Source organism: Aspergillus chevalieri, chromosome 5 (assembly GCF_016861735.1).
Source record: "Aspergillus chevalieri M1 DNA, chromosome 5, nearly complete sequence".
Lineage (NCBI taxonomy): Eukaryota > Fungi > Ascomycota > Eurotiomycetes > Eurotiales > Aspergillaceae > Aspergillus > Aspergillus chevalieri.
Window position 1 is genome coordinate 919,846 of NC_057366.1, and position 10,387 is coordinate 930,232.

The 10,387-nt window shown below is 51.1% G+C and overlaps 3 protein-coding genes across 3 annotated transcripts; 2 read left to right on the forward strand and 1 right to left on the reverse strand.

Moving 5' to 3' along the window:
* Nucleotides 1-205: 205 nt before the first annotated feature.
* Nucleotides 206-1,789, forward strand: ACHE_50328S (cytochrome P450; the record flags this gene model as incomplete). Its single annotated transcript, XM_043280033.1, has 1 exon — nucleotides 206-1,789. The coding sequence occupies one exon, from the start codon at nucleotides 206-208 to the stop codon at nucleotides 1,787-1,789; it is 1,584 nt and encodes a 527-aa protein (XP_043137652.1).
* A 1,118-nt stretch (nucleotides 1,790-2,907) lies between these two features.
* ACHE_50329S (NADPH cytochrome P450 oxidoreductase family protein) lies at nucleotides 2,908-5,070 on the forward strand (the record flags this gene model as incomplete). The annotated part of the gene is made up of 2 exons (XM_043280034.1): nucleotides 2,908-3,396; nucleotides 3,481-5,070. 2 exons carry the CDS (start codon nucleotides 2,908-2,910, stop codon nucleotides 5,068-5,070), a joined length of 2,079 nt encoding a protein of 692 aa, XP_043137653.1.
* Nucleotides 5,071-5,249: 179 nt separating this feature from the next.
* On the reverse strand, nucleotides 5,250-10,146 carry ACHE_50330A (putative ATP dependent RNA helicase; the record flags this gene model as incomplete). Its single annotated transcript, XM_043280035.1, has 10 exons — nucleotides 5,250-5,456; nucleotides 5,532-5,862; nucleotides 5,924-6,137; nucleotides 6,194-6,578; nucleotides 6,629-6,770; nucleotides 6,818-6,875; nucleotides 6,928-7,643; nucleotides 7,693-8,583; nucleotides 8,649-9,306; nucleotides 9,372-10,146. 10 exons carry the CDS (start codon nucleotides 10,144-10,146, stop codon nucleotides 5,250-5,252), a joined length of 4,377 nt encoding a protein of 1,458 aa, XP_043137654.1.
* Between the last annotated feature and the right edge of the window lie 241 nt (nucleotides 10,147-10,387).

The window sequence follows — 10,387 nt, forward strand, 5'->3', positions numbered from 1 at the left end:
ATATTCCCCGTCTTTGCAGGTGGGATATCCCGGGTGGATGCATCTCAAACTCAGTGAGAGTTCAGTGGTATATCGAAGCAAAAATCTCCGATATGAACAATTCAAGAGTTATAAGAATGCCAGCTCTTTCATGGTCGTTTGAAATGAGCAGAGCTCAAGTCCAATTCAAAATCAATTTCAAGAGTTTTACTCAATTCACACGGCAATGTGGTCAATGTGGCTGTTGGCGCCCTACGCGTCGTTCCTTCTTTTCGCTTCTTTTATCTACTTCATCGTTTATCCGTTCTTCGAATATATCCGGGACCCCAAGGGTCTCCGGCGATACCCCAACATGACCCCCTTCTCTGGAATGTCGGCAATTCCCTTCATGATCCTCGCCTCGAGAGGTTTCCGCTCGAAAGAATTGTCCGAAATGCACAAGAAGCACCCTGTCATCCGCACTGGCCCCAACACCCTGTCCTACGGTGATGTCCGCGCTATCAAGGATATCTATGGTCACGGGACAAAGTGCATCAAGGATCCGTCCTACATTGTCACTGCCGGGACGCACTACCACCTTGCCGATGTGATTGACAGGGCCGAGCACTCGCAGAAGCGAAAGGTGCTATCGTCTGCATATGCGCTGAAGAACCTTGAGACTTGGGAGTACAAGGTCACTGATAAGCTTGAGCGGCTGGTGGCACATTTTGACAAGGTCTGCACGGCACCTGCTTCCGAGGCTGTGATCAAGGGCAAGGTTGCTCCGGATCCGCAGGATATCACTCTTGACTTCCGGGCGTGGACCAATTTCTTCACGCTCGACGCGATTGCCGATATTGGTCTGTCGGAGAAGCTGGGCTTCCTTGACACTGGCAGTGACGAGTGTATTGCCGAAACCAAGGACGGGAAAACGTACAAGGTCAACCTGCGGGATGCTCTGTATCCCAATGCGATCAAGCAGTCTCTGATCCTGTGGAACTACGACTGGTATCCGATCCTCAACAAATTGGTCGATGTCATTCCATACTTCCGTCGGCTGCAGGAGAAGGGAAAGCACTGGGACAACATTGTCTGGCGCCGCTCGATCGAACGCCTTCGCCGCTACGAGGCCGGTGAGAAGCTAGACGACTTCTTCCAGGCAACTATGGAGGATAAGAACGGCCGCCCCAACAACCTCGAATGGGGCAATGTTGTCTCCGAAGTGAACATCATGATGAACGCCGGTAGCGTCACCACCGCTGTTGCAATCGCCAATGTCATGTACCAGCTCCTCAAGAACCCGCACTGTCTGGCCAAGCTCCGCGAAGAGGTCGACTCCGTTCTGGACCCTGATGAGGTGATCGCCCCCTATGACAAAGTCAAGCATCTGCCCTACCTCCGTGCCTGTCTTGACGAATCTATGCGCATTTTCCCCCCAACCTCGCACGGTCTCCCGCGCGAAACGCCCCCCGAAGGCCTGGAGATCCTCGGCCAGTGGGTTCCGGGTAAGACCTCGGTCAGCATGTCCGCCTACGTGGCGCACCACGACGAACGGGCGTTCCCCAACTCCAAGCAGTACATCCCCGAGCGCTTCATGGGCGAGCAGGGTAAGGCGGTGCAGCCGTACTTCGTGGCCTTCTCTGCTGGCGCGCGGTCGTGTATTGGACGGAACATTTCGTATCTGGAACAGACTAAGGCCTTGGCGTCGTTGGTACATCGGTATGACTTTGCATTGTCGCATCCGGACTGGGAATTGAAACGGTTGGAGTCGATGAATTTGATTCTGGGAGATATGCCGGTGAAGATCTGGAGGAGGGAGTTGGCCGCATAGATTTTCTTTTCTCATGTATTAGCGTATTTGATGAATTAGCATTGGTTAGAAAATGAATTATGACTTTCATGACAATCTTAACGTAATCCACAAGCGAGCTGCGCACCCAAGTGAGCTGCGCACCTCCGTATTCCATATAAAATGGCACTTTTTATAACCTCAATATCGCAGTCACCAACAAATATAGAGGCTTATTATAAGAAGAGGCTATACAAACACCCACTACAAGAAAGTATTTCAATTCCTAAAGAATCTGTAGCTCTTTGTAGCCATAGATGCTTGAATATCGAGAAATACGAAAAATACAGCGGTAATTTATATTACTCGAAGCAATATTCATCTGAAAAAGCCTCCTACTCAGTGTGTATAATTTCAGTACCGTAATACCCTATATGATAGGTTTCAGGCTTTATAAATACTTTGTGGTTGAGATATTAGGGTTATAAAAAGTGCCATTTTATATGGAATACGGAGGTGCGCAGCTCACTTGGGTGCGCAGCTCGCTTGTGGATTACGTCATTCGTTCTTTCTATCTACAGAGTAAATGGACAGTAATTGGTATAAACTTCCCGGCACACAGGGTTGAACCAGTCACGTGTAGCTGTACGGACGTTGCATCGCAGACAATCCATTCCCCAATACTACCAATACCTTCTGTAGACTTCCATGTTCTAGCCAGACGAAGATGCATTTGCCTTTGCAGCTGATCAAAACAACGAAGCCGAAGGAGACATTCCCCGCCATCGGCTTACCGAAAGGAGAAAGTTTCCCTGTATGTCGTGGCGGGGAATGTTCCTCTTCTCGAGCCCACCTTATCCCCCGCATTTTCAGAAATGGCCATCTGGGGTAATATCCCAAACGTGGAACGGCGATCTCTGACATCACGGGACAGACCCGGGTGGATACCATCAATAACAATGAAATGCGGAGGTTGTACCATAGTATGGACGGGGATGTCAAAGATGGAATCTCTTCCCTTGTTGAGCAAAAATCCTCGCGATGTGGTTGTGGTCAAGCCCAATTCCCCGAGAAGCGCGATAGCTATGGGAGTTATAAAGATGCCTCTTGGTTCCAATTGAACCAGTGTCCATAATCAATTCCCTCAATTGCCATTCATCATGACTGCACAATGGCCTTCAGACTTTGCGCAGCTCGCCCAATTGTTAAGACCAACGGGCGTAGCTGATTATGCTGCTCTCGCTTTTATGTCCACCACCTACGCCGCATACCTCTCTCGCGGCCTCCTCTGGGACCAACCCGACCCCCTAAACTACCTCTATTTCCAACGTCCCCAACTCGAAAATGGTGGCTCTGCTAACGTCCATCAAGAAACGCGGAACATCGCCCAGAAGCTCGAAGAAACGGGCAAGAACATCGTTGTCTTCTGGGGCTCGCAGTCCGGGACGGCAGAAGGTTTCGCGAGTCGGTTGGCGAGGGAGATTTCGATGCGCTTTAGACAAGAGACCATGACGGCTGATTTGTCGGATTATGATCCTGCGACAATAAAGTTGATTCCCGAGGGGAAACTGGCTATCTTTATTCTCTCGACGTATGGTGAAGGCGATCCGAGCGACAATACTACGGAGTTCTGGGAGTGGATTACAAAGGTTCAAAAGGGCGAGAGAGATGGCGGAGTTTCTCTGGAAAACTTGCGCTAAATGGCTTTTGGTCTTGGGAATTCGAACTACAAGTTCTACAACCGGGTAGTCGATGTTGTTGGGGGGGGATTGGACCAGCTCGGCGCCCGTGCTCTTATGCCTGTGGCCAAGGCAAACGATGCTGAAGGCGCTACGCAAGAAGACTTTATGACCTGGAAAGATGACCTGTTTGCCGTCTTCAGGAACCAATTGGGCTTCCACGAGTCGGAACCTAGATACCTCCCCATCCTACAGGTTGATGAAGACACGTCCCTAGAGCCGATCGACCTCAACCACGGTGAGCCGGACAACAAGCAAGCCTCCAAGACCAGCTCGCCCGTCCGCGTCCTGGGTATCGAGAACGCCAAAGAACTCTTTCACAATTCTGACCGGCACTGTCTGCACATTGACCTTGACATCACCACCCAGCCCGAACTGGTCTACAAAACCGGTGATCACCTTGCCGTCTGGCCATCCAACCCAGACATCGAGGTAGACTTGCTCCTCCAAGCTTTGGGCGTCTCGTCCGAGCGCGGCCAGACACCCATCAGCATCAAGTCTCTCGACCCAGCAACAACAAAGGTCGCCATTCCAACCCCAACCACCATTGACGCCCTCTTCCGCTACTATCTCGAAATCTGCGCCCAAGTCAACCGTGACACTGTCCTGGGTCTAGCCCAATTTGCCCCGACCCCGGAGGCAAAAGCCCAACTCCTCCATCTGGGCCAGGACAAAGCCGCGTACGCAGATCTGCTCAACCGGAATTACATCACTCTCGGTCGGTTGTTACATTTTGTTTGCACTGAGAGCAACAATGCCTGGTCTGGCATCCCGCTCTCCTTCCTCGTCGAATCGTTCCGCCCCCTTCAGCCACGCTACTACTCCATCTCTTCAAGTAGCGTCATTGCTCCCCGCAAGCCCTCAATCACTGTCCTTGTCTCCTCATCCCCCGTCCCTGAGAACCCGAACCAGCTCGTCCACGGCGTTACATCGAACTACCTTCTCGCTACTGCGAAGCCGGAAACACACCCATATGGTCTTACATACCCGACAGATGGGCCGAATAACGCCCTCCGCCTTGAAGACGAGGGCAAGACGGGGCAGAAGGTCTTCGCTCATCTCCGCCGTACTCGATTCAAGCTGCCCATCCAGGCTGCTGTGCCGCTTGTTATGATCGCCGCGGGAACAGGTCTAGCACCGTTCCGTGCATTTATCGCTGAGAGGCGGCAGTTGCGCTCGATCGGGAAGCCGGTTGGTGAGATGATTTTGTTCTTTGGGTGTCGGAGCCCCGAGGAGGATTACATCTATCGGGAGGAACTGGAGGCATTGGCTAAGGAAGATAAGGAGCACGGTGGAATTGGTGATTGCCTCAGGATCGTTACCGCGTTCTCGAGGTACCAGCATGCTGGGGAGCCGAGACGCTATGTGCAAGATCGGGTCGAGGAGTACTCCGGCGATGTGGTCCAGTTGCTGGATCAGGGGGCAAACCTGTACATCTGTGGACGTGCTGGAATGGCAAGAGAAGTCGAGAAAGTGGTCAGCCAGGAGATGCGAAAAGCTAAAGGATGGGCAGAAGACGAGACGAATGAGTGGACCAAGGCGATTAAGAGGAAGAACAAATGGCAGGAGGACGTTTGGGGATGAACTTTAGTTATTACTAGGTTAGATTGATTCATTAGACATTTAATTTCATTTTGGCGTTATGTTCAATCCATATGTTTGTCCGAACATCTATCCCAGATCCTATCCTATTCTACTCAATAATCCCAGCCTTACCAATAGACACCACGACACCGGGACACCTACAAATCAAACAAATCAAATCACTGCTTCACCTGCGAAAAGATTGTCTGCCATATCTCAATCCACTGCTGCTGCTTATACGACAGCCTCCTCTGCGGCTCACGGAACGTGCCAGCGAGGATCTCCCGGATTCTCGCAGAGAGCACCTTCAGCGCCAGCATAGATTTCCAATCTCGCACTGCGAATCGGATCCGATTGGCGTCGATGGAAATCACCCCAGAGTACATCTAGTATTACCAGGTCAGTATCTCACATGATCTACCGTGGGGCGCACAGCAGGAGGGAAAGGAGGGGTTACATACCTTAAACTCTGCATCACCGCACAGCAGCGCAATAGCGAAATCATCCACAGCACTTGTCTCATGCGCGTTATAGTTCCGATTCCGAGCCTGCATGAGATGGTAGAATGATACCCATTTCACCGATGCGTCTGCCTGTTTGTTCACCGAGGTCGGGTGCAGCGTGACCGATTGGTTGTTCGAGACATTCCGCCATCCTTTACCCTCGCGGGTGAGGAGCTTGGGGTAGAAACTCCATGCGACGACGGAGTTTATTGCTGTGTCATTGGAGCTGTTGATGTCGTACTCTTCGGGGATGGTGAAGAATTGACGGTTGCGGCCGCCGGATCGGGCTCTGTTGGGCGTTAGTTATGGGTCTTGGACCGGCAATCATCGGGTATTGAGTAGTGACCGACCTGTTCAGAGAGGTCTTTTGCGAGGCATCCAGTTGCAAAAGTCCTGCGTCGGCTATGGATACCACCAGTTGCATCTTGACATCTTCGATGTTAAGCAGCGTCTGTGAACTGAGAAAGTTTTTCCGACAGAAGGCGTATTCGTTTGATCCAGGTGTGCTCCTTGCTCGCTTCCAGGCGCAGTACGCATTGTAAACAGTCAACAAGTCCGAGTCACCTGTGGGGAAACATTAGCCAGTAACCCAGGCGGCAAACCGAAGGACAGAAAATTACCTTTTCTGAACGAGAGCCTCGCCACCTCTTTCTGCGAGTTAGATCCCATTGTGCTAACGAATGGGGATTTCGATGATAGGATGGCTGCAATGCTAATGGCTGCGTCTAGACACTTGAAGAATGCCCCATGGATGATCAGTTTTCCGAGAAACACGTCCAATGGTAACTTGGCAAGCTGCGTTCCAAGCGGGGTGAGATTCTCCGTGTTGGTAAGCGCCTTGACTTCCTTAAGGGAGTCGATTGCCCGCCGTATATTCTTCGAAGATGGCGGGTCGACGGCCTCCAGGAGGGTCGGCTCCACCTCGCCAAGTTTACAGATCTTTACCCGTAGGACGAGGTCTTGTAGCGAAAGACGGAGCATCTCGGGTGTTTGTTGTTCAGAGAGCTACAAATGTCAGCTGGACAGAATATAAGCCAGTATGAAACACAACGTACCAATCTGTCATGGCGATACTTGGTAACGAGGTGGAAACAAATGCCGTTTTGGACACGACCAGCTCGTCCCCGTCGCTGTTTGGCGTTGGCCCGCGAGATGAATGACTCGACCAATCTCGACAGCTGCCGTCGCTCGTCAAACCTGGCCAGTCAGTGACATTCATACTTAAAGCCAGGAAATATCCCTACCGCATAGTCTTCTCTCTGCCCGTATCAATCACAGCAGTGATATCCGGAATTGTGATACCTGGGGAAGTTAGCACCCAGTCCTTATGAACGTCATAAACAAGCAAGCCTACCAGTTTCCGCAATATTGGTAGCGATAACGATTTTTCTCATTCCCGCCGGGGGTACATTGAATGCTTTTTCTTGATCTTCACTGGCAATAGAAGAGTGAAGCGCGTGAACGATCCAGCCCTGTTGGAATGCTGGCTCAGAGAGAATCTCGTCATTCAAACGACGAATCTCCGCCATACCAGGCATGAAGATCAAGATTGCCTTGCTGTAATGCGACATCTCAGGCGCAGAGGCGATCTTCATGACCAGCCTCTTGATCAACTGGTAATCAAGACGGTATTCGTCAATGTTTTGGATCGTTTCTCTAGTTTGCTTCGAATAAGCGTCAAGCGTTGACTGAACACCACCAGCATCGCCTTGCGAGTTCTCGGCCATCTCTTCGGTGTCTTCGTCGACCACAGTGTTCGATTCGTTCTCAGTCAACCGGTAGTTTGTCAGCTCGATAGCATCCTCGAGGTACTTCATTTCCACGGGGAAGGTTCGTCCAGGGATGTTCATAACAGGGACACCGCCGAGGTAGTTGGAGAAACGCTGTGCCTCGAGAGTGGCCGACATGAGAATGAGTTTCAAGTCGGGTCTTCTCTGCATCAATCGTCGAAGAACGATGAGAAGGAAATCGCTGTCAATCGAACGTTCGTGAACTTCATCAATCACGACGTGCGAGATATCTTGGAAGTCGTCCGGGCGTTCCAACATTCGTACCACAACACCAGTAGTCCTGTCAAGTGTGAGCCCAAGTAATTTGACATCAAGGGAAAAGAACCTACGCAAATACTAGTCTCGTCGACTGGTTAACCTTGCTCTCCAATCTGACAGCAAAACCAATCAGAGACCGGGACGTCCCAACATCATTCTTGCTTTCTCCCAGTTCTTCACTGACACGACGTGCTAGCGAGATGGCGGAAATCCTCCGAGGCTCTGTCACATAGATCTTCGCAGGGCGACCCTGTTGCATCTCATGCTCGAGAATGAACGACGGGATCTGTGTACTCTTTCCACTACCAGTTTCACTGCAAATGATGAGGGCACGGTGAGTGTCCAGTGTGGTGAGAATCTGCTCCTTGAAATCCCAAATAGGGAGATTCATTCGGCCCTGCATCATGTGGTGGAAGGAGGGTGTCGAGGCCTTTTCCATCCATGCCTGCGCTATTTGATCGTTGGACCCTAGGCTCTCTCTGGGCACCGTCTTCACCGGTGTTTCGGGCTTGCTGGCAGTGCCGTTCCTCCTGCGGAAGTTATCAGATAACACGACATCGTCTTCGAAACCGCCGTTATTCTCTTGGACAAGTTGCTTCAACCAAGTGACGGTCTTTTTGTCGATTTCATCCTCCTGTGTCTTCTTGACGGTCGCAAGCTCGGTCCAGAGGTCCCTCCAGACTGCCGGGAGTCGCATGTAGGCTTTGCCCTCCTTGGAGTTCTGTGGGAACAGGATGAAGAGAGCCAACGTGGAGACATATGCTTCAGCTTGCTGTTGAGTTGGCGTTGCAATGTTGTCCATAGAAACGTATGTAGCGTACGCGCTCGATTTGTTAGTTACCATGTCGAGCGACAGATCGAACGGAACTTCCTGCGGTTTCGACCATCGCACTTCAATCGCCTTTCTGTTCTGGTACGATGAAGCGGAAAAGTCCTTGAAGATAATCTTGCACGCGGTATCCCTGGAGAGTTGTCAGTCACATAAAGGCGTCATAAAGGCGTACCGTAGGTGATAGACACGACATACCTAGACTTACACGTTTCCTCTAACACCCTTCGAGGACTGAGACCAGTGAACTTTCCGAAGTCACGCACATACATCGTAGCTTTGCTCAGCTCTTCAAGGATGACACCAGACTCCAGCTCTGGTTCTTCGGCTCCAAACATGTCTCCAAGCAGGTCTGTATTCTCGTTGTCACCAGCAGCGACTAGAACATCGCTCTCCAACTCCGACTCCGGTTTCGTCTCCTCTGCTTGCTCTTGATCCTCAGCCGGAGGAGGCTTCTCTTCCTCGCGCTGGGTACGTCGGAAGAACGAAGCCTCTTTCTTGAGATCCTCGAGCTTTTCTCTCCATTTGTACTCGGCCTCTTCACGGTCGAAAAGCACGTCTTTTTCAATGTTGGAGATCTTCCGCTGCACCTTCGCTATTTGAGGATCGCTGGAGCCACTGTCCGTGTTGTCCCGACCAGATTTTTTCCCCTTCTTCGGCTTATCGTAGAGGTCTGGGTAGAGGCTGTACAGCTTGGTCTGCAATTCCAGATACTTAGGGACCAAGGTATCCGGTTCAAGCGAGCTATCTGAGTCATAGTCCAGCGCTGGGGGTGTAGGAGCTTTGGACTCGGGTTTAGAAGGTTTAACCCATTTGCTCTCATCTTGCGCGGGACCGGACTTTGGCTGGTCACCCTCTAATGAGAGAAAACGGGTATTAGCTTCTTGTCAATTACTGAGAGCACGAAGAACTTAGATTTACCAGTTATCCAGGATATCGTTTTATCTGAATCTTTAGGCAGCTGCGCACTCGTCCTAGCATAAGACGGAAGCTCAGCGGGATCACAGTGCAGAGCAAACCAGTCTAGTATCTCGTCCAAATTCCACAAAGCATCCCTATTAGTAGGAACAGGATTGCCTGCAAAATAGAGCAAAAGATGTTTCAAAGCTTCATCTACCCTTGTCTCGGGGAATCCAAGTCTAATCAAGGTCTCTTTCAGGGTCCATAGCTTCATATATAGGTCCTCTTCCGAGAATGTCCGTTTCGCGCCTGGCTGTGGACTGAGCTCACATTCCTCCGTCTCAACCAGATTCAGGATCCGGTTTAACACATCCGTCGGCAGCCATTCGAGGACGTTCAGCGAACTGGTCGCCTGTTGTCGCATGACCCGTCGCTCCGTCTCCAGCTTCGTCACATGTCGAGCGGCATCATTTCTGCACTTTGACGCGTATTTCTCGACCAGTAACTGGAGCTCCGCGTCCTCCAGGTGCTTCTCCAACTGCTCCGGTGTATACTGCTGCAGTGATTGCGTGTCTCTTGTCTGTGTTTCAGAGGGCTGAGCTCCCTCTGCAGGAGTGGCCTGATCTGTTTCCGGTGCTGCGGAGGTTGGCTTGGACTCTGCTGGGGTTGTTGTTGCTGCGGTTGGCGGGGTGGACGTGGCCGATTCCGGCTTGGGTTTGGAGGGGATGGAGGTGGTAGCGAAACCTCGAGCTGGGTTGGCCGCGGGCTTCTTCTTTTTCTTGTTGTTTGGAGGCATTGTGCTTGTTCCTGATTAGACAGTAGCTTAGTATGTACCTGTAGTTAGTGAAAGAGGGGCAGAAACGCGATGAATAGAAATTGAAGGGGGAAATTCAGTAACTAAATAAACTGAATAAATTCCCCCAAGTAGAAAAGAAGTTGAAAAGAGGAAGAAACAAGAAGAATCCAAGGGTCCTTCTGTATGGGCGCAGTGGGCGCGGTTGACGTCTGTCTCTGACTCCCCACAAATAGAAAAAAAG